The sequence below is a fragment of the Pangasianodon hypophthalmus genome, chromosome 27 (genome assembly GCF_027358585.1).
Source record: "Pangasianodon hypophthalmus isolate fPanHyp1 chromosome 27, fPanHyp1.pri, whole genome shotgun sequence".
NCBI classification, from domain to species: domain Eukaryota; kingdom Metazoa; phylum Chordata; class Actinopteri; order Siluriformes; family Pangasiidae; genus Pangasianodon; species Pangasianodon hypophthalmus.
In genome coordinates, this window is record NC_069736.1 from 4,368,198 (window position 1) to 4,392,438 (window position 24,241).

General features: G+C 36.8%; 4 protein-coding genes across 5 annotated transcripts; 2 read left to right on the top strand and 2 right to left on the bottom strand.

The window, feature by feature from the left end:
- Positions 1–800: 800 nt before the first annotated feature.
- On the bottom strand, positions 801–2,245 carry cdc26 (cell division cycle 26 homolog). Its single transcript, XM_026921477.3, has 3 exons — positions 2,149–2,245; positions 1,655–1,791; positions 801–1,187 (listed from the first exon to the last, which is right to left on the bottom strand). Exons 2-3 carry the CDS (start codon positions 1,733–1,735, stop codon positions 1,008–1,010), a joined length of 261 nt encoding a protein of 86 aa, XP_026777278.1. The 5' UTR covers positions 1,736–1,791; positions 2,149–2,245; the 3' UTR covers positions 801–1,007.
- Positions 2,246–2,666: 421 nt separating this feature from the next.
- Positions 2,667–9,079, top strand: prpf4 (PRP4 pre-mRNA processing factor 4 homolog (yeast)). Its single transcript, XM_034300915.2, has 14 exons — positions 2,667–2,847; positions 3,076–3,270; positions 3,985–4,171; positions 4,257–4,344; positions 4,425–4,504; positions 5,277–5,370; positions 5,483–5,577; positions 5,659–5,717; positions 5,812–5,935; positions 6,889–6,978; positions 7,075–7,197; positions 7,665–7,772; positions 7,867–7,985; positions 8,740–9,079. The coding sequence occupies exons 2-14, from the start codon at positions 3,108–3,110 to the stop codon at positions 8,931–8,933; spliced, it is 1,524 nt and encodes a 507-aa protein (XP_034156806.1). The 5' UTR covers positions 2,667–2,847; positions 3,076–3,107; the 3' UTR covers positions 8,934–9,079.
- Positions 9,080–9,284: 205 nt separating this feature from the next.
- Positions 9,285–14,803, bottom strand: rnf224 (ring finger protein 224). 2 transcript variants are annotated; one of them, XM_053230479.1, is made up of 3 exons: positions 14,390–14,803; positions 11,341–11,554; positions 9,285–10,098 (listed from the first exon to the last, which is right to left on the bottom strand). In XM_053230479.1, exons 2-3 carry the CDS (start codon positions 11,548–11,550, stop codon positions 9,817–9,819), a joined length of 492 nt encoding a protein of 163 aa, XP_053086454.1. In that variant the 5' UTR covers positions 11,551–11,554; positions 14,390–14,803; the 3' UTR covers positions 9,285–9,816. The 2 variants fall into 2 exon arrangements, with proteins under 2 accessions (XP_053086454.1, XP_053086452.1); XM_053230477.1 differs by lacking the exon at positions 14,390–14,803 and adding an exon at positions 12,960–14,370.
- A 5,136-nt stretch (positions 14,804–19,939) lies between these two features.
- Positions 19,940–23,087, top strand: si:ch211-202f5.3 (uncharacterized). The gene is made up of 2 exons (XM_034300460.2): positions 19,940–20,207; positions 20,901–23,087. The coding sequence occupies exon 2, from the start codon at positions 21,064–21,066 to the stop codon at positions 21,364–21,366; it is 303 nt and encodes a 100-aa protein (XP_034156351.1). The 5' UTR covers positions 19,940–20,207; positions 20,901–21,063; the 3' UTR covers positions 21,367–23,087.
- Positions 23,088–24,241: the final 1,154 nt, after the last annotated feature.

The window sequence follows — 24,241 nt, forward strand, 5'->3', positions numbered from 1 at the left end:
GTGTACTGAACACAGTGCATGTACTCTGAATATCTGCCTTGTCAATTGATAAAAGACACAGTCATAAAACAGTTTACAGGCAGTAAATGCTTGGACATGAAAGCAGATTTCATCAGGTCAGGGTTTCTCAACTGCCTATGCTGCACGTCTTCACATTTATCCTTCTCAACTCACGTGTCAGGTGTCGAAAGCAGGGAAAACTTTAGGTCAAGTATTTTGTCAGAACTGTTTCTGGAGAAGACGACCTGAGGAAGATTACACAGAATTGCATCGTCTAACGGAAAACGTTTATTTGAAAGTAGAGAGCTTTGATCCTGAAAACTTCCTGTTACATGGACACTGGAGACTTCTTCCATAAATGTTAGATAAAAGTCTCATTACAGAAAACGTCATAATATCAACAATTATAAGGTTTCCTTTGTTAAGTAACATTTTATTATTTAGGATTAGCCTCAGATTATGTAGATCATCCGCCTGTTCATTAGTGCATTAGAATAAGCACAATAATATAAACCTGTGATTTGAGTTACAGCCAGCACTATTGTCAGGGCTGCTGTTACAGAAAATTAATCAACACTGTCTGGTCAATCAGATTTGAGAATTCAACAGTGGTGTGCTATAAATAATAATAAAGCCCATGATCATAGTGTGTGTGTGTGTGTGTGTGTGTAAAAAATATAAAATAAAATGGACTCCTGAGGCTAGAGGTAACACACCTCTTTAATAACCATGTCTACAATCATTTCTCGGTCAAGACCACATTAATTCCTGTTCGCAAGAAGTTATGCAAGGCAAGCATGTATGTACATTCCTTTTATTTCTAATAATTATCAGAACTGATTACAAATCACACATTAAGAACAGTTTGCCATGTGAGAGCTTCAGCGTGTAGTGGCTCTGGGTTCCATCCTCTTCAGTTTGGACAGAAAACAGCTCCCAATCAAAATGGCATCAGTGCAAAACATGCCAAAGGTCACTGTGTTCATTTCACTTGGTTCATTCATTGCTCAAAACTGGAGGTTCCCAAAGAACGACGGGAGTGTATTTGACTTCGGGTGAGGTTTGTATCCTATTCGCTCGTGTATGGTTTGCTCTCGGGTTTTTCCCTCAGAACCTCCAACAGAGCCACTCATCTCACTGGTTGCAACTCCGACCACGTCCACTTCGTCTCGCTGTTTCTTTCTGCTCTGTAGGAAGCAAAGTGTGGTTATTAGTAAAGGGCGAGGCCACACCATTGAAACATTTGAAATAATTTGAAATAAACCTTGCCACCCTTCATCTGTGAGAGATCAGTTACTCTGTGCAAATTATACAGACTTAATGAACCATGGCCTTTTTTTTTTTTTCATTTAGTAACCACTTTATCCTGGTCAGGATCCAGAGCCTATCTTGGGAACACTTTGTATGAGGCGGGAATACACCCTGGACACCACACACACACACTCAAGGGTCAATTTAGAGTTGCCAATCCACCTACTGGCATGTTTTTAAAAGGTGGGAGGAAACCGGAAGCAGACACAGAGATCATGCCCAGAAGCTTCATATCCAGCTCTGCTTATTTAACAGGTATCACACTTCTCCAGTATGAGGAACTACAGAGCATCTTTAAAGCCAATACAGTAAATGCATCATGCAAGAAAACAGAACCACAAACCTCCAGCTCTTTCTTCACACTCTCAAACTCCTCAGTATCATCCAGCTTCAGCTCCAGACGAGTTGGTTTTCGGCGAAGCATCGTTTTGTTTTTGCTACTTGATAAATATTAAAATGATGAAACACAGCCCATAACTCCTGTAAATGCAAATACCAGAAAATTCATCAAATCATTATTAACCTTACATTCATACACAACAACATCACCTTACCTTATTAAGTCGTAATTGTGTTATTTTAAGCAGAATAATTAAATACATCATCTGCATGGCAACAGATCCAGTAGCTCGTGCAGTTTGTTAAAATGAGGTTAAATAGCAAGTTAGCTAGCTTAGCTCTATAGCTTTAACCTACATATAGGTCTGTGCTGACCATAAAAAATAGTAGTCGAAATGCCAGTATTTTGAAACGAATTAAATATTTCTGTTGATTAGTATACTTAACATTAATATAAAAATATATATATAATATTAAAAACGTCTTGCGCACACTTACCCCGAGTTGGCGGTTGTTCTCTCAACCGGAAGTTTACACCGGATTTCTGGGAAATGTAGTTTCTTGTTTTGTAGCCCTCGAGACAAAACTGTGTATAAACAGGCCACAGATTCATGACAGTCGAAATAATCCATTTTTATACGCTTTATAATTAAGGTATAGGTCTAATAAATGTTGCAAAACACGTTCACTTGTCTCAGTTTTTTTTCTGTCATTGTTTTTTAATTTAAATACCACAGATACTAATAATGTAATACTTATAAAAATATTACAAGTTAAATATAGTAGGGAAAAAAACCGGGGGGAAAAGACAAAATACAATTTATAAGCAAATTAAAAAACCGGTATAATACACAAAGTTAGGGGAAATTATTTTACATTCACCAGTTTTCAAAAGTTTTTGTTCTCAAAACTCTATTAGGAAATGATCAAATTTGGGTTTCGTATAAAAGTATTATATTAATGTTTATTTTAAAAAATATATATTTATGTTTCACGAGCATTTCTGTGACAGTGACGTATTTCCTGTGCGACGCAAAAAAATGGCGGCGGTTTCGTCGTGCACTTACAGTTAGCTCACTAAATGAATTATTCTCAAATACTCCAACTTTTAATGAAGATAAATTTGTAATAGATATATAGAGAATTTTGTAGAGAAGTTAGTCTGTCTTCCAGGGTCGTACTTTCTTTCCTTCACTGGTAAGTGTGAACTATTTGCACTTCTTTCTCCATTTATTTTTAAGAAACACATTTCTGCCTTCGTGCAGTTTGTTTTGGATGCGCGAGTATTCAAAAGAAATGAGAGAATTCATCTATTTATAATTCACCCAACTTCTAGTTGACAAACCTTCGTTTAACAACAGTGCTCTCTTTTTTTTTCTTTTTTCTTTTTTTTTTTTTTTTGCTGCTTCATGTTAATTTCTTTAGCCTTTCAGTAAAGCAGCTGTGCCATTTGAACCATGTCGGATGAGGACGAAGCCCCTTTGGTGAAAAAAGCTCGAATCTTCTATGGAAGTATTGAAGAAAAGGAAAAGGAGCGTCTTGGTCGTGAAGGAGCCATTTCATCCGGGAAAGATGCGATTAAGGCTGGAATTGAGGCTGGGAATATTAACATCTCCAGTGGTAAGTATCCCACTGAATGACATGGCTTTATGAAAACAGTCTTCTCATTTTGAGCTGTTGACTTCTTTATTTGAATGGGATAAGTTTTCCGGATTATGCCCCGGATCTCAGGTACCTGTATAATTCACAGAGATTATGGAGATAATCCATAATGTAAATTTCATTACTGACATGATGGAAACATGAACCTGTGTTCTCTATCTAGAGATGAACCAGGATTAAGTGATGTCTGGCTGAACCCTATAGTTAAAAGCCATGTAAACAGATTGCTTTGACTTTTATTGTAACTGCTTGTTGAATGATTTATGTCCTCACAAGTTTGGCTTAATAATTAGTAAGCTACATGTGATTAACTGTTGGTGTCCTTTTGACGTCTGCATTTTTTTTTTTTTTTTGGTCATCATCAAAAGTAGAATATGACAGAATTTTTAAAATCATGTCAGTTCACACCATATACATGATCTCATATACGTGTTTTTAATAGTAGGTTAAGTAAAGTGTAAAACACGGGAACTGTGTGTTAAAAATAACATGACCGAATCAGACAAACTAAAATTACAGAGATACTCCAGTAATCCTATCAACCCACTTCCTGATGTACCTTGAATCACACCTAAACAGGATTTTAGCCTATTATTATTTTTCTCTGAACTCCTTTTTGAACATGCTAGTCGTTTTGTAATTTGTTTCTTAACTCTCTGTGAACATTTCCAGGTGAGTCCCTGGAGCTGGAGGAGCGTGTAAGCGAGCGGCAGGCTGAGGTACTCGCTGAATTCGAGCGTAGAAAAAGAGCCCGACAAATCACAGTCTCTACTGATGACACCGAAGTCAAAGCGTGCCTGCGTGCACTGGGAGAGCCGATCACGCTGTTCGGCGAGGGCCCCGCTGAAAGACGAGAGAGGTGAGGTTACTTTTCTTGTTCTTTTTTGCTGTTTGACTCTATGCTCATATCATTTAACCAGTTAATGAACATTTTTCTCTTATAGGTTGAGGAATATTTTGTCAGTAGTGGGTCCGGATGCTCTGAAGAAATCGAAAAAGGACGAAGAGAAAGCGAAACGTTCCCAAGAGGACGTATGTTCCCTTTTTTCTCTTTTGGTTGTTGCTAATGTTAATCCTCAGGTTGTTAAAGCTCTGTCCCGTTTCTCGTTCAGTCTCAGCAGACGTGGTACCACGAGGGTCCCGAGACGCTGATTGAGGCACGTATCTGGCTGGCCAAATATTCACTGCCCAAGTAAGAACAGCTCTTTCTTCTAAAATATCAAGAATGCAAGTATTGTGTTTCCATTGTTTCTTGTTTCCCGTGTTAAATATAGTTATAAATGATAAAGACAACCTTTTTTTAATTTATTTTTATTTATTTGTTATGAAATTGTAGCTGATGATATCATACACATTAATTTAATTATTTCTGTTCACGATTTTCCATTTTTTAAATAACATGAACATTATTATAATAATTCATAGGGTTATATGTCAATACTAAAGATAATAAAGTTTATTTGCCTTTTAAACTGTAAAAAAATCACAAGGAAGATATAGCATCAATTACATAAATCTTAAAAAAAGCTTACTTATGCTTACTTATTACTTATGCAGAAATAGTTTCTGTTTTTGATTTTTTTCTGGTTATAATACATAATGTACTACTTTGTACTAATGTATTAATTCTTTACATTTATAACTGGATTTAATGAGAGTGGCTCATCAATTTAAAACATTCGATTAAAAAATTATAAGCAATATGATGCTTTAATTATATTAAGAAATTTACCAAGAACAAATATTGTTTTACTGACTGCATTTATTTATATGGAAACATACAGGCACACTGTAGAAGTCTCTGAAACTGTGGAACCAGTTTTTACCAGTTTTTTGTGTATTTACTCAAAATAACAAGCAAATCTTCATCTGAAAGTCTTATGGCTGGTGTCCTCTCAATATCTTGAACTGGATCAAATTTTGTGTTTTTTTTTTTTTTTTTTTTTTTTTTTTCCCCCCCCCAGAGCTGTGGAGAGGCTGAATGCTGCACAGGCTCAGAGAGAGATTCCTGAATCTACACGCACCGTACGACAACAAGAGCTTCACAAGACGCTCAGGGTGAGCTGATATCACCATTCTCAGCACAGTATCTCAACACCACTGTTTTTTTTTTTTTTTATTATTTTTATTTTTAAATACATGGCATTAAATTCTCTGCGTTTCCCATCAGAACCTGAATAACTTCTGCAGTCAGATTGGAGACGATCGTCCGATATCCTATTGCCAGTTCAGCCCGAACTCCAAACTGTTAGTCACCGCATCATGGTGAGTTTTCTTTGTTGTGAGGTTTTTACACCGTCACTGATGTCATTTTCAATTTTATTAACTGTACTGCGTCTGAATTAGGAGCGGTCTGTGCAAACTCTGGAACATTCCAGACTGTAGTCTCGTCCGCACGTTAAGAGGTAAGTAAGTAGTCCTCTTTAGAAATTACACAAATAAGCCGTTTTTTTTTTAATGATAAATGTGAGAAATTTTCTGTATTAATTTTACATTTAGGTCACAATACCAATGTTGGAGCAGTCAGCTTCCATCCACAAGCCACGCTCACTCTTGACGAGTCAGATGTCAACCTGGCCTCCTGTGCTGCAGACGGATCTGTCAAGCTGTGGAGTTTAGATAGGTGTGTGTGTGTGTGTGTGAGAGTGTGTGAGAGAGACTTTCTGGGAAACCCCTCAGATCTCCCTGTGGCTGAATTCTGGCAAACAGCCAAAATGACTATTTTTCTGTCTATAACTTACTTTGGACCATCAACTACGAAACCATGAATGTTTCACAAAAATGATGTGGAAATGTTTTGAGACTTGCCATTCTTAATGTATTTTGAGTAGGAGCACCACATTTGACATCGGAGTACGCTGGTATGTGTTATCACTCAAAAATACAGTGAAAACATCAGCGGTGTGGAATAGGGTTGGGCAACATGACAAAAATATCATAGCATGATACGTCAAGACATGTCTGTGATGCATGATACGTATCACAGTATGTTGGTTTGTTAACAAACTACCTGCAAAAAAAGTAGAGTTTTGTTTGAAAATAAAGCTGTAAAAATCTGTACTTTTTTTCAGTGTCTTAAAAAATAGATCATTGAACACTCAAAAGGAGGAAAAAAAAATTTTGTAACAAAATCTGAACATTTTGCAATTTTAAAAATTCAGTAAAAATTAACATCAGATCAGCTGCCTCCAATCAGCATTTTTGGAGAAAAAAATATTTAAAATGATATTTAAATAAATAGCTCATTTTAAACATGTCATAAAAAGATATTCTTATATTCCACAATATCTCTGAAAACTATATTGAGATATATTGTAATATTGCCCAACTGTAGTGTGGAAGCATTTCACTGTTTATGTGTGGGACATTAGTGATTGGTTAAATAAATTGTATCAAAAATTGACTTAAAAAAAAATATACTATTTACTGTGTTTATTTCAAAGTTCTGTTCAGGAAAGCCTGTGGTTTTCAGAACTATATTTAGTACAAAAGGGTTTTCCCAGGTCGCCACACTCATTTTTCCTAAATGCTGTTAGACTTCTTCAATAAAGATCTTATTAACTCTTGCCTCTGCAGTGATGAGCCTATCGCAGACATTGAGGGTCACTTCATGAGGGTGGCTCGCGTAGCGTGGCATCCTTCTGGTCGCTTTCTGGGCACAACATGGTGAGGAAATCCTGATTCTAAACCAATGGAGTAGCCATTCTAGATAAACAAAGTTATGCAGTATTGCTAATCCTGTTTTTTTCCCCCGACCTCCAGCTATGACAACTCATGGCGTCTGTGGGATCTGGAGGTCCAGGAGGAGATTCTTCACCAGGAAGGTCACAGTAAAGGTGTCCATGACTTGCATTTCCATCCTGATGGCTCCTTAGCAGGAACCGGGTGAGATTTTTAATGTTATTGAGCACTGATGTACTGCTTCACTGAAAAATATTCAGGTGCACTAATGAGCAAAAATGATATTAAAAAAAGATTTTAAAAAATTATTTAAAAAAAAAAAGAAAAGAAATTTCATGCTTGAAATACTACTACTAATAATAATAATAAAAAAAGAAGAAGAATTAATAGGTTTAAAATAACCGCACAAAGAGGAATATTGTCTCACAGATATTCAAGATATTTCCACTTGCTAATATTTATTTATAATTATTAAGCTGCAAAAAATGACGTCAAGTGGAAATAGCCTTAAAGTAGACAAATTTATGTAATATTTCTCAAGAGACTTTCGTACTCCATGTACAGAGCAGTATAGTTTATTCCGTTTATCTGAAAATTATATCAGAATTGTTATATCAGAATTGCTGTAACTATGAATTCTCATTATATTTCTCTAACCACTGCACTTTCAGTGGTCTGGATTCATTTGGTCGCGTGTGGGACCTGAGGACCGGTCGCTGTGTCATGTTCCTGGAGGGTCATCTTAAAGAGGTCTACGCAGTCAACTTCTCCCCAAATGGGTAAAAACAAAACAAGAGATTTCAGTTATGTCCAGGTTTCTCCTTTTGAATCATTTCTGAAAGAATAATGGTAATGTGTGTGTGTGTGGTGCAGCTTTCACGTGGCTACAGGGAGCGGCGACAACACGTGTAAAGTGTGGGACCTGCGGAAGAGGAAGTGCATTTACACCATACCCGCTCACCAGAACCTGCTGTCCTCCGTCAAGTTCCAGCGTAAGTGTTTGGAAAGTAGATAGTATGGATTTTAAATGTGTCACATTTTTCTATTTATAATGGCTGATTCAGTACTTCAGTACTTCACGCTTATTAATAACTTTTAGATGTATATCTACTGTATAGTGTAATTACCTTCTATTATTGGCAATAGTGGGAATAATAAATAAAAAAGTAAATAGATTTGTGGAATTTCATCATTATTGCTATCAGATACGATGTAAGGAATAAAACACTCAAGGGCATGCTGTTACAGGAAAATGATCAACGATAGGCTGGCGTGATGTGGAGTTACTGTTAAGACACCCGAAGTTGATTATTTTCCAGCACATACTTGAGTGTTTCATTCCTTTTAGTAAGACAAAAAAAAATTCCGCTCGTCTCTGTTAAAGAGAAACCACAAAGTTCCTTGTCCTGAAGAATTTCATGTGTCGGAAAACCGACAGCTTTACTAAAGAACTTTATCTCAACAACAAGTGGTTGAAAGTTTGTAGGATTTTTATATAGAACTATCATTATAACCAGCAGATGACCTGATTAGATTTTGGAATTTGATCTAAACAGGGTCAAGGTCTAATGTCTGAAACAGTTTATCGTCAATAGTTTCCTTCATGTTTGAAGTATATTAATTATAGAAACAAGTTATTAATTATAGTAATAAGTAGGACTGGAGTTGTTGGGAGCGGAGGCACCCCTGTCGACACTGTTGGCATTGAGTTCTACTTGTTTATACCTTTATCTTTTTGTCCTCCAGCTACAGACGGTCATTACTTGCTAACGGGTTCTTATGACAACATGGCTAAAGTGTGGACTCACCCTGGATGGTCTCCTCTGAAGACCCTGGCAGGACACGAAGGCAAAGTGATGGGACTGGACCTGTCTCCTGACGGACAGCTCATTGCGACCTGCTCGTATGACCGCACCTTCAAACTCTGGGTGGCTGATTGAGGAAGATGGAGAGGTCTGTTTGTGTGTGAGGATGCAGGATTCAGGGTGTTTTTGATAACAGTTCATGACTCCCGGTTGAGAAAATCAGCCTTCAGATCAAGTGTCTGAATCCTTAAGTCATTTTGGGTTTTATTTTGAGGCCCAGATTTTTTTTTTTTTTTTTTTTCCCTTAAAGAGTTATGTTAGTTCAGACTTTGGACCTATTTGTCAAGATTTATTAAGCCTTTTAAGCCTTCCTTCCATTGACTTTTTTTTTTTTTTTTTTTTATTAAAAACATTAGTACAGTCCCGTGTCTGTCTCGTCCTTGTGTTGAGTTTCAGAGTTATTTGATGCCACACGATGGAGCACAACTTACAGAACAGTTTAGAACTGATAATTAAACTCTTTGAGTAAAAGAGTTCCCACAGCAGTTCTTTGGATAATTAAGAGTTCTTAGCTTCCTAAAGGGTTTCTACACTAAGCCTTCTCTTAAAAGGAAACACAAGCACAAACTGAAAAAAATCCTTAAGGATTCTAGATTTAACTTTTTTTCCCCATAAGAACGTACTGTTTCAAAGTTCTGGCTGCCTATTCAAAATTAGTATTTAAAAATAATTTAATTTTTCATTACATTGAAGTATAATAAATAATCATTTAAATACATTAAATATTTCTTTAGCTTCTTTGTACATTTTTCTTTCACCAAATGCAATTTCTTTCAAAAACAATTGTAACATGAAATCATGTCTGATTTGACTTTTCCTCCTTGCCCTCATGTGTTCTCCCAACACATGACTAATATTATTCAAGTTGTTTCAGTGATGAGAAACCCAGTTTCCATTTAGGATGTCTTTTCATAAGTTTTAAAGAACTGCAATTGTGTGCACGTATCTTCTTGTGGTTCTAACACCACCAGCAGCAGAACCGGCAGTGTCTACAGCAGGGGCTCGTGTGGAAGCGCGGCTCGGTCAGAGCCATGTTGGGCCAAGCAGACGGAGGCTGATCTGTGATTGGCTGCTTAACAAAGGACAGCTTGGTCTCCAGAGGGGCTTTCTGCGGGCTGCTTCTCTGGTTCTCCACCTCAGCTTTGACACCCAAAAACGCAGCCAAGTCCAGGTCCAGCCCAACGGCACCTCCTCGAGGTACAGGAGTGTTCTGACGACACTGAGGACAAGGGATCCACAACTATATGGTGGAAAGACAAGAATACGTACTGAATATATTGTCCATATTTTCAAAACATTAAGCTTGTGTTATTGTTAATTATTTCTGCCTTTTGGCTCTTTTCAGAATTAATTCTATTCTGTAGGTACGGTGTTATTTAACATAAGGAGAGAGCTTTTATGGACAAATCATGTAACTACACAATTAGGGCTTGAACTGTTCATATGTTAATATACAGAGCCCTAATGCAGTGAATTATTGATCCTCAATTGGTACACAGAAGTGGCACACAAGTACGCAGAGTATCTCTCAGACCTAAACAAAATATAAAATAAATTAAAATTTGTTTAGATTTTAACAGCGTTAAGTTCCTTAAGTCTACTTGTTATTTTAAAACATTAGAAATTAAAAACAATGTAGTAAGTAAGGAATAATACACATTGGGGTGCAATCTTGTAGGAAACTATTCAACGACGAAGTGGTGTGATGTGTTCCCATGTGCCCGGAGTTAGTTATTTTCCAAGTAATTTTCCAATAACAGTTTGTCCTGAAGTGTTTTATTCCTCTTCTGCTGCAGTAATTTGTTACTGATAAAGAATAAAGAACAAGATTTAATAAAGAACAAGATAACACTTTACTGATTCCAAGGGGAAACAGAGTGTTCTAGCAGCATACATTAAAGACAAGGCACAAAATACACATCAAATATAAAGTAAGAATAAAATAAAGATTAAATAAGATAAATTAAATATTAAAAATATTAAAAATAAATTAAAATTTATAAGTAAAAATATAAAAATTATGCATAGCATAGTTATACTGTAAATAGTAAACCTAAACACCACATCATTTTATCCATTTATTTTTACATTCAATGTTGTGAAACATGCACGAAGCAAGTTAGCTCCTGTTATCGTTTGTGTTAGAGCAGCTACAAACAGCTCTTTTTTTCCCCCCTCTCTCTCTTTCAAAGTTAATAAGGAGAACAATGCAGCTTGTCATGTTACCAAGTCCTGAAGACTTTCCCTTCTCAAAAAACTTGCAGCAAGAACTACTGTCTGAGCTGCTGGTATGTTATTGCCATGGCATTATTCCTGTTTTCACTATAATTCAAAAATCTGTATTTGTTCAAACTTCCACACACTGTCCACCTTTTACCTAGTTAAATTCCCATCTGAGTTTTTCTCCGCTAGCGATAAAGTTTTCGCACCCACCAACTCCCTGATGCGGTCTGCCCTTGCAAAATAACTGCTAGATACCCACCTGCTCGTTGATGACTGTATCCAGTCGTCTCAGGCAGTCCTGACAGAACGTATGGCCGCAGTAGAGCTTCCGCGGAAGCCTCTCTACCAGGTTGTAGGCGCTGTAACAGATAATGCAGTCAAGTTTTCGACTGTCTCTAGAGGACTGGGCTGCTGCGACCTCATCATCCCCAGCTGGAGCCTCTGACACGGCGACTACGTCCTCCATCATCCTGCTGAAGGAATAGCTTACGTTCAAAACTGAAAGCTGACTGTTCAATTCAGACAGACTAGATGAGCTCTTACTAAGAATAAGAAGATCTCTTCTGCTTTATGCATTTGGGATTAGATCACCAATTCACACATTCACTGGCCATTTTAATTTTATGTACCAGGTAATATCATGTAGGTCACTTTGCAGGTGTACATCTACCCCGTCTAGCAGTGTGCTGAGGACCAACAGTTCACCACACACACACACACACACACACACACAATCACACACACACACACGTGTGATAGAGGGTTGTTGAGGGTTTACCTGATAGAATAGCCAGTCAGTGTAGATACAATAAGTATACCTTCAGAGGCCAAGTTCAAAGTTACTGGTACCTCCAGCAAGGCTGGAGAAACTTGTAGTGGATCTTAGACCCTTCTCTTTTTTATATATAATATATATTATATAATCATATATATGTACTCTTTTCATCCTTGCAACACATACAACAAGGTATGGCATGACAGTTGACATGGTGGAACCCAACTACCCTCAAATGTCATTTTGCCACTATTACTACTACTGTACTTTCAAGTGTCCATTAATACTTCTAATAAGCTATTTCTAATTTCACTGTACTTGTTTTCTATTTTCTAATTTTCTATGGCCACAGTTTGTTGAAATAGACTAATTTGGTGCTAAGTCCAAAGTAATATCAAAAACTCCACCAAAAACACTCATACTCCAAAACTGAATATAATCCAAAACAGCACTGCAAAATGCTGAATTTAATTAGACACAGAGTTACAAAAATATTAAAAGTTTTCTGTTTTGCACTGATGGCAGTTGGACCAAAAACATTTTGCATTTTTATGAACCCTGTCCTATTAAATTCAGCTTTGTATATTAGCAATATAGAGTTACAAAAACACAATGCGTTTTTGTTCAGACCATCATCAGTGCAAAACCAAAAATGAAATTTTGGATTTCATTCCATTTTGAAGGTTTTTTTGTTTGTTTGTTTGTTTTTACTCCAGTGTTCATGGCCAAAAGCTTTTGATTGAACACCAAATTTTGACTGAGAACAAAAATGACTTTTGTCTTATTGACCAAAACATAATTCCAGTTGTAATTTCAATAAACCATGGCAAAATTTTACTATTAGCATACAATTAGCCTATTTCACATTAGTGTGACGTCTGACGCATTAAAAATATTAAATATTAAATAATCTTTATGCAGTCAGCCTTGGATGTTAAAGGAGTTATAGAACCGTGATAGTGCCTATTAATAGTCGTCTTGTTCTTTATTATGAATTATAAAGTCACTCATTATAAAACCTCATGAAAAATTGATCATGCACTGCTTCATGACATTACTGAACTTGACTTAAAAAATAACATAAAAAGAGTGTTTGGTCTTACCTCTCAGGATGTAAAGACTGTTTGTATTTCCAGTGCCGGTGTCACAGAGCCGTGCATGTCAGCATGGACACAAGCTTAGATTCCACTATCAAACATCTTATCTTGCTTTCCTCATGAGTCCCCATCACGTCATTTCACAGCTTGATCATGATCGTCTGTATACATACGAATGCTCACCTACACCCTCACTGAAGTCACTATTATTTTGTCTGGCTCTGTCGTTATTGTCTGTTCGAACCACTTTAGAGTCTTTAGCATAGAGGACAAACTGTGTGCTTCCTCACTCTTTAATATTTAAAGCCCACCTGTCATCGTGCACCTACACCTTACACACATGAGCGCGTACACACTCACGTACACACAAACACAGATTTGAGTCTGTTATAGTTTGGCTTGATTGAAAGCAGAGTAATGCTTTATTACTTTTTGTTTCTGCTTGTTTCCATGAGCTACATTATGCTTACATGAATTTAACATTAAACTGGAATAGAACCAAACCCACTGCTCTTCTTGTAATCACCATGGTTAGGAAAAAAGACTCATAAAACCTGATCCAATATCAGCTGGCAAGAGAGTAACACATGTCTGCTGTCTTATGTATCAGCTTTCTAAAGCAGGTGAAAAGCCAGCTCATGTTACAGCAATGAGGCTGCAAATGCTCTTGTCTCTGTTAGTCGCTCTGCTCCGAGATCAGGTCTGATGCTCACTTCATTCCCTTTAAGACTAAAACATGTGTGTGGATGTCTGACTGGAGATCAGTTTGGGTGAGAAAGAAAATGGAAGACTGAAGGTCTATCACCTTACATCCTCCACAATAGAGGCCTGGAAATTTGACCTTCGTTGCCTATGGACATCCGGGCTGCGCTCCATTCTGAAGAAATTGTGACTGTGCCCTACTCCCTGCAAAGTCTACATCGCTTACAATGGGAGCAGTATATATCCTCTAAAAACTTGTATGTCCACACTTTGCCTATAACTGTAATAAAATCCAAAATTTTGACGCCATAATGTTGTTGATTTTGCCTTCTGCTCTAGATTGTTTTCTTGTTGTAGAATGCATCCATTTTTTTCTGGAAATAAACTAAACTTTATTTTAAATCATTTTAAAGACTGAATCTAAGAAATGTGCATTTAACCATTCAAAAATGTCCCATCTCAGGCAACAATCTCATTTTTTTTTTTTTTACAAGGTTTCTTTACTGACAGGCTGCATTTTGCTCTTAAAACGAGTAACCGGGTTGAATTTCTTTACAATTAAATGATCAAATTCAGAAAATGCCAAGGATAGGTACGATAACCTAACTAACATGTTTAATGACATGGTGATATCATGGACTTTCTAATGGTTTTACTTAAGTATTTTTAATTTTATAATTTACTTTCAGTCACAATATCATTGAAAATAAAGAAAAAAGAATAAGAGAACTTACTTTTCTTCTTCCCACGATCTTTAGGAAATACGGATGATGCAACTTCCTGTTGACATCTGAATTATTTCATAGGGTTGAATGAATGTGACACTAAACTGTACTTTTATTTTTCATAACCTATAATGAACGACTCATTGATGTTTCAAGCATGATATGTTAAATGGATTCAGATATTAATGTATTGTTTTATGAAGTATTTTAATGATTATATTGCTAGGTAAAGTATAGTGGACTGGGGCACGGGTGAAGATGTGGTTTTCTAAGTGCTGTAGAGGTTTTATTATCTGAAACACGCACATATGTTGTTATTTAGTTATGTTTAACATGTCTTTTACATTTACTTTACATACTTATTGTGAATGTAATACCAGTAGCACCCCAACTGCATTAACTTTCCCGCCATGTTGGATTAAACATCCCTGTCCAAAATGGCGGCCTACGTGGTGACGTATTCAGGGGGCGGGCCTGTGGTGCGCGAGCTGTACAGCTGATTACCTGTAGTAGGTCCATATGAAAACGACGTGTAGGCTATAAATATAAATTAGCACCTGATCACATTTGGTTTAAATATATTTTTTTTATATCATCGTTTCACATAAACTTTTACTCTAATGCCGCGTGATGGCAGTAATTACTACAAATGCTAACAAAAGACACTTTAAGCCGTAAATGTAGTATTTGTGATGAGCTGTTCTTTTGGCGCAATACCGATTGCAACCACTAGATGGAAGCAGAGAGGCGCTGTGGTTCACTCTGAAGCTGTGAACAATCACTGGGACTGTCCATGTCAGTGTATGCAAAAGAGAAAAACAAACAACATTAATTTTTTTAAAATAATCTTGCTGTCTTTGAAAAAATAATAGACAAATGATACTGGAAATAGAGCAGCTTAGTTAAAGTTGGTTTTTCATTAAAAAATTTTTTAGCATGCACTTGTTTATATCACTATGATCTAAGAGGCAAGTTTCTTACATATGGACTTGATATCACCAGATGGGGCAAGATCCCATTTCTGTAGATAATTTTTAAAATTCTATATTATATTTTATTATATTACTTTATTTTTTAAAATATAATAAATAATACAGAATTTGTATATTTTACATATTTTAAGAAGAATGTACTTCATGTACATTCATGTAACATACCTTTAAGGACAATCACACTATAAAACAGTATTTATATTTAAGTCATTTACATTTTATAAGTCATTTATATTTAAGAAGTTTAATCTCAAACACATTAAACAAGCAGGTCCTGTCACAACACACTCTTTTTTCATTTTTCTTGAAATTATTTATTTATTTAACATATCACACAGATGCACAAGTATCACAGTGACTGAATGTGCACTTTTGACCTCAATTTCCAATTCTATTTCATTTCTTTCCCATAGACCTAAATTCAGACATCACTTTAGCCACTACTGACACATGAGCCAGTTGAGTGGTGTTTATGACTGAAGCTCCTGCATCCGGCCCTAATAATGAACCTACTTTAAATCTTCTGACCTGCTTATGATGACAAGACAAATTAATATTATCAATATAATTCAAATATCGGGCAAACGTGTATTATTATATTTATTTACTGGATCCATTTCATTTTCCTCTTCCCAGCATGAACTGGAATCGAGGTCAGCTGGGCCTGCTTAATGTTTTTTTACACAACACAGAGCAGGTAGATGTTAATATGCTTAATATGATGCATCATCTTGCATAAAGCATTTTAGATTCTTCACACATTAAAACATGAGTGGGATTCCTGGAGAATATGTTAGTTTCACTCAGGTAAGAGCAGCTCGAATATTTCTTAGAAGCTTGGCAGAAGTGTGCAAATGCCCGCCGCAGCCAGGACAGAGCACCACCACACGATTTGAAATTATGATCCCTCCCTCAGCAAGCATGACATGACTCATGGTGACACCTGATTGTTTCCTTGCATCCACACAATGACACATGTTTACTGCTCATTACATTTGCCCTAATTGTGCTGCTTGGAATTAGTTAATCAGATTGTTTTCCTAGATGCTACTGTTATTTGGTCTTATGGGAAATATCTGTGAATGTTAAATCACTTTATGTGAACAATTTATGCCTCAAGCACATGCATACACACACACACACATTAACAGTGACCACTGAGCTGTAGCACTTAACCTTTCATTGTCCTTTGCCTCTTGTGTTTGTTCGTTTGGCCGTCGCCATGACTACCTCTTTGCTTTAAAGAGCACCTCCAGTTCTTTCAAGTCTTTCTATCAAAACACACAGCGTGCACACAGAACCCAACATCTGCCCCTGTACAATACTGCAATAATCAGTGAGAGTCAGGTAAAGCCAGTTCTCCTTTCAACAAAGCTTTTTATACCAGGTTAACTCAACCTCCTTTCTGCAACAAAAACCTAGGCCAACTTTGATACATACAGAAAAACACAATGTAATATATTTACCAAAATGTCTCAGTATAATCATTCTAAAATATAACGTAATAGTGCATAATAATACACAACCAATTTCTAAAGTTTGCACACCCTTAGGACAACTGGAAGGCTAATTTAATTTATATATTCTTAGAAGAGTTAGAAACCTTACTTGGTTGTCTCTCTGGATGAACCTTTCTACGCAGAACCCTACAACAGTGGTTTCTTATCAGAAAGGGTGCTACATAGAAACCATTTTTGGATTCATTCAATTATTCATTCATCTTCAGAAACCGCTTTGTCCTGGACAGGATCGCTGTGGATCCAGAGCTTCAGATATTTATAGTAAAAAATGATATCAAACTATAACAGTCTCACTTTCCGAAGGCGAAATAAATATTGTAGAATATTTTCATGCCAATGCCTTTGAAGAATTTGTCTGTAGTGATCAGCCTAGAAATGTTCAAATAACTGACAGTAGAAATGATGAAGAATGATTTGCACTGCTATTAGTGTATCAGGCACAGCAGTGTTACTATGTACTGTTACTGCCTTAGTACACACACACACACACACACACAAGTGCAATGATTTGCACTATATATATTTGTGTTTGTGTGTGTGTGTGTGTAAAACCTATTTCAGAGCGCTGTTGAATTCTCGAATCTAATTGATCATAAGGTGTTAATTTTCTATAACAGCAGCTCAGACAGCTTTGGATACAATATAAATCACGAGTGTATGTTAATGCGCTTGTTGTCATATACAGAACCCCTTAAAATTCATCAGATTCGTCTAGATCTGGACTTCAACCTGCCCACTGTAGAACAGTAACCTTTTTATTTTTTTTAATCACTCCTCTGTTGCATTGGCCTTGTGTTTGGGTCCATTGTCCTATTGAAAAGCAACGTTTCTCCCAAGCTTAGCAGACTGAAGCAGGGTGTCTAATAATATCCCCCTGTATTTTGCTCCATCGATTCTCGCTTCAAACTCAGGTTCTGCGGATGAAAAGTGTCCAAGGGCAGATGCTGCCACCACCATATTTCACTGTAGGGATGGTGTTAATTGAGGTATGGCCTGCATTAAGTCTGCACCACACAAAGTGCTTTGAAACTTGCTCAAACACAGCTCGATCAAGCAGCATTTTTCAGATTTGCTTTGAAATACTAAGAATGTGTGTATTTATCATGTGTTACACAGACAAGTCTAATCGATTCTAGGGGGTTGAATACTTTTACAAGCCACAGTATTGTCATTTCTGTAGTAACTCTTGCATGGCGAACTCTGTTATAAGAAAATAATGCATGGTAATAGAAACACTGCTAGGGATTGGGCTGCATGACACCACCCTGCTGTTGATTATTCCTTATTACACAATACATTTTAATAAGTACATTTTGAAAAGGTCTATATATATATATATATATATATATATATATATATATATATATATATATATATATATATATATATATTTATATTTGGATTAAGGTTACTAGCACACCCTTCAGCTATCCTCATTGCCTGCTTTGTTTAAACTCAGCACTGTGGAATTTCACCTCTCTACAGGAATGTGTTATAACCAGTATGTGTACATTGATAGCATGCTGTGTCACTGGCATTCTTTAAGGTGATGCTTTTGCATCAACACAACTCCTCACTTCACACTTCAGCATGTTGGATATTAAACCTAACTCAATATTCAATATAAAGAATGAGAGTTTTGGGGGTGTGTTAAAATCTCACCAAACAGTTTACCTTTACCTCAAACGAGAGCCTTAATGTCAAACCAGAACAAAGTGTAGAGAAGACATAGAGTGACATTAAACACTGACTTCATTATGAATCCATATGACACTGAGAATATTTTGACTATAATAGTATTTTCATGTTTTTCACATGTTTCATTTTCAACACTTTCATGCATAAATGATTTGAAATATATCCAGATTCTTTAGATTTTTTTTATGGCTTAAAATTGCATGTCATATGAATTTTGTAGTTTTGTGTAGGAATGCCATAAGTTAAAAAAATTTTTAATGCAGAATTAAGAGGTAAGGTGTTTACTGAAGTCTGGCACTTTTTTTTTTTACTTAGTTTGGAATTTTGTGTAAAAAAAAATTGCAAATTTGCAAAGATATCCCATATACATGCGGCAATGTGTGCAACAGAAATCAGATTACTAATGATTTATATTAAATTACAATAATGCTCTCAACTGAGCTTATATTATTTTTTTTTCTAAAAACAACCTTAAGTTTATATAAACTGTACCTAAGTTTGGACACTATGCATGAAAGGGTTAACACTCTGAAATAAAGATACCAAACTGCACTTTTCCTTCTCGCTGGAGCGTTATCATCATAGGTGCACATTTTGTATCTTTAGCACATGTTGTTATACTTTTAAAATAATGAAAGATTTAAGGTACATAATTGGAATTTTAAGAGCTAATTAAAGGTACATCATGTGTACCTTTGCAGGTAAAAGATTACACATTAATGGTGCAAATTTCAAAGACATACCCTTAATGGTACCACCCCTGTACCTTTATTCGGTACCTTTATTTCTGAGAGCACATTACAGCATTTGTTTTCCCTGCAAATAAACATTCCAAAGGTGTGACGTGGGAAAAGTCAAGTTTTGTAGGTGGGGTAGTTTCACTGACAACATGCACACACACACACACACACATACAATAGCCTTTCATATGGAATTTCTTTTCCATATACAGCTGCAAGGCAGGTAGTTAAACATACACACTGTTCAAATAGAAATTTGAGATAAGCTCTCCAGCTTGTCTATTCAGATAAAAAAAAAAATCTTTAGGAGATTCAGACCCTGCAGCAAATCTCGTTTAACTTACATGCATTGCATAACTCTTTGGTGTAAAAAAATATTCAGATCTACTGTATTTATATCCTGTTTGTGCAAGGCTGATTGTTTCCTGAAACACCTGGTCCTACACTTAGATAATAGACATTGCATTCATATCATGAAAAATACACCTGTATCTGGGAAAGGCGGAAGGGACATTCCTGAGCCGACCCCACCCTTTGTCCCTCTCTCTCTCTCTCTCTCTCTCTCTCTCACACACACACACACACACACACACACACACACACACACACACACACAGCTCTGCGGCTCTGCTTAGACACCCAGGGGTGGGGTTACAGACACACTCCTTTGAGCAGAAGGCGATATTCACTTAGACAGCGACCTCTACAAAACTCTGACTCTTCAGGTATGCTGCATTAAGCTTGAGGAACAGGAACAGCTCACATTCTGCTCACTGGACAGTGAGAAACTCAACCTCAGGGAGGTGGATAACACCTTTACCTCCATTACTCTTTACTCTCTACATATATACATCAACACATCAGCAGGTCTTCACAGGTATGAACTTTCGTTCTGATTTGTGTGTCACTTTAGAGGTCAGCTTATTTTGTAAGGATGTGTGCAAATCATTGTCGAGTACAAATGTGGTTGAAGTTTAATTTCATGGTCTTGATTAAAGGAAAAATCCTGTCATTTACCAGGAAAGAATGTATAGAGTAAAAGAGATACATATTTATCCTCATATGGAACACCTAGCAGTAGATAAGCTTGTCACTGCTACATTAGAGTGCAAAAGTTTGCACTACCCATGGTTTTTGAATAGGGAAAACAGTAAACGAAGTTTTATTTACAAAAAGACAACAATCCAAAAAAAATTCAAAAAATAAAGAGGAATAAAAACCAGAAAAGAACTTAAAGCAAGAAGTCGGTTTTGATATGAGCCTCTTGGTATGACATCTGATAAAGTTAGAACTGAGATGAATTGGTGGTGGGATGAAAAATTAAGAAGATCCAAAAGCTGTTCCGAGGAAGAAGTTATGAGATAATATGCACATTGCATTCAGAAAGGGAGATCCAACATGTTTAACTTATGCCACTATATGACATTTTTGTTAAAATCTTGTGAACCTCATGACACTAAATTTCATCTTCATTTTGTACTAAGGGTGTGCAAACTTTTGCACTCAACTTTAAATTCCATGACACACACTAATAAGGACCGATTGTGCTTTTATTATATTCCTTCAATAGATATCAAATCACTCAGGAACATCATAAAGATCAGCATCAATCAGTCCGACACCTGCATGGCTAACTAACGGAGAGGTCTTCACTCTGACTAGAAATTTCAGAATTAGAACGTACCGTCCTTCAAGTGACTTTTTTTTTACATCGTAACCCCATTCTGAAAATCATGAATCTCTCACTGGACAACCCTTACGGTGACGTCAGCATTCCCCGAGCCAAGCTGCGCTCGTATGACGACTCCAGCACGGTCATCATCAACCCCATGACGCTGGAGAGCTCATACAACGGGAACGCTTCCCAAAACCCGTATGGCAGTTTCAATGTCCAGGGAGGGGACGCTCCGTCCGGCGTGCCTGTCTACGGACAGGTTAAAGACAACAAGCTGAACGGCACCTACACCGTAAAGGAGGACGAGGAGCAGGTGAGCCGCTGCTACGCTTGTTGCTGCCGCTGTCGCAGGAAGAAGTGAGAGTCTTTGGAGGAAATCATGGACTTTGATTTGCATTCAAAAAAGTAATGGAGTATGAATTGCCTTCTAAACTGGAGCTGCTAGTTGAATTACTGACAATCAAGAATGTGCGTCTTCCCAAGACCCCACTGAAAAGTGGATATTTGATAAAGACTGCATTAGTAATTATAAAGATGGTTTAGGGTTGCAAACAGAACAGTGTTAACGCTATATGATGTATATTTGAGCTGAAATTGGTCTTAGCATTGAACTTCTCAGTGTGCCTGATGCCTTTGCTCTGTACTGAAGAAGTATGATTGCATCTCTACAGTAATTTATTTTCATCCCCTCTTAGTAAGGTCATTCTGCCTCTTTGATCAGTCTCAACATGCTTGATTACGAGCAGTATTGGAATTCATAGCCTTCGTTACGCTATTCAGGTTTGTGCTCGGGGATCCCTCAAGGCACGACTCTGAGACCACTCTTCTTGATTTTTGGGACTCTGTGCTTCTTTGTATACTGGAGGAGGAATAAGACTAAGTTTCAGGTGAACCACACCATGCTAGAGAGTGCAAATTTTCACCCAGTCCCACCCACGTGCTGGGATAAATACTGGGAGATCCAGCAATGCATTTCTGGTTCGGGATAGTGATCGGGAATGCACACAACTCCTCGCTCCATCCACTTGAAACTGGAAATCAAAGAAATGCTCAGAATCTTGAATATTTAGGATTCAAGATTCAGCATCATTTCTACGTCACTATTTAAATTTAAGCAAATTTGTGACATTGAGCATGAAAAATCCTTTGTACAAAAGGTCAGATTTTCCCTTCCCTTCAGTCTTATCCCTTCCACAGAAGCACACGTTTAGGTGACACTGCAATGGGTTTGATGTAACGCAGATCATCATGTTTTACGCAAAAGTGGGAAATTCTGAAATTCATGCAAATATTTATAAGATTCTACTTTTGACTCAAAGTTGTTGCGGAAAATATTATTTGAAATGTATAAAATTAGAAAAGAATGCAAAAAGGAAAACATTTGCACTAGTGCTCTCAGACACTGTATGTTAATGTAAAACATTGTTAAGGTCTCATGTCAAGGAAGAAGGATGGCAAATATTTTGAGTCGACTCGACGTTCACAGGAAATAACAAATAACAGATGCAGTAGAGACATCCTAGGAATAAATATATTTATGTGAAAGCGACGAAACTATTTTTTTTTTTCATTCCTATTGAATGAACACCACCACTATCATCAATTTTTCAGTTCCAGCCATGTTTACGATTTAGACAATATGTTGCTACGGAAGTAGGGGTAGTTTTTAAATTCAACACCTAGTTACAACTGCTGGGAAATCATGCATACACCTGCTTTCCACCTGCGTTAGTCTGCAGAGAAAGAAAAGCAACATTAAAACAAGAGCTGTGGCCTCTCTTTTTTTTTTTAATAGATCGAATGAAGGATGTTCAGTGTAAATGTGTTTATAATCATGGGGGAGTGTCTTTACAATTAATTATTAGCCTATTACATTAGTAGGCCAGCTATGTTTGAAGCTACTATCCCAATTTTCTCCAAAAATGCATTTTTTTTTGTTGTGATATGAAGTTAGATACACATATAATTTGTGGAATGTCTTAAATATGTATTAATAAGTATAAAATGACAACATGTTACATTTGAAAATATTTTTAAAACTGTGGATCCACGTGTATTAAAGGTACAACTGTTGAACCAGGACCGTTTTTGCCTTTCATTCTTTGATGATTATGCTTGCTAGCTACCTGATGGTTAGAACATGGAGCCCTACAGCTTTACTAACCCATGTCAGATAGATGTTTCTAAATTAATCAGCTCAGCTCTAGAATTGCCGACACAGAGATCAAACCTGAAGGAAAGCAAACTAGCAGCAGGAGAACCGGTTTGGGACAGTAGAGGGAGCGGCTCTGTTTCCTGGAATGAAATGCTGAGTGTCATGCATGAATACTAGACTGGCTGGTTTTGATTGTAATCCAGCAAATCCTGCGTGCATTGTCATAAGCTACGCATGAACCTTAAAGGAAAAATTCACCCTGAATGACTTGCATATTAATCTCTATAATTAACAGGTGATCTTCAACAGTGCACAAGATTTATTTATAATGAAATTCTTTCACAGACATGTAGCTCTTAAAGACTTTAGTTAACGGTTTCCTAGATTACCCACAATGCCGTGTGGATAGTGGTGCCAGTATGATTTCAGCCCTCGCTACATCTCTAAATAAAGAGAGCGATGCAGTGAGGCTTTAGTCGAATAGTTTGTCTAGCTCTCTGACCTCCTCATCTATACACTCCGCTCAAACAGATCAGCTTCCAAAGCTTCCACTTTCATGCTAAATAGCCAAGTCTCTGCTGTAACTCAAAGTATTTGCATCAACATCTCTACTACTTTCTAGGTTGGATTTCTCATATGGCGTTAATCATCTCTTGGAAATGTTAAGTAAGAAAAGATGCCAGAGCTCTTTTGTTTTTAGTAGCTAACATCAACACCTGATTATAACTTATGTTTGAGATTGTTTACATTTTTCTTCCCTCCTATTAAACACCATTGTAACTATGCTAGCAATTATGCAAGAGTGGTACACAACTAACATCTCACAGGAAGAACAAAAATTACAGCACCAACCAACAAATTAGCACCAGAATTCTACTCTAAAATCTAAACATCTCATAAATATGTCATACGGACTTTTCATTCAATGGGGAAAAATGTATTTTTTAGTGTATTTGGAGGGAACGCTTACGTTTGTGTGTCTAAACAGTAAATTGTGTGTATCAAGAGCCTCTCAAGAAACCTATCCATTCTAAACTGTTGGCACTCGCTTATTTAAAAGGCATCTGAAGGGTGTTTTATG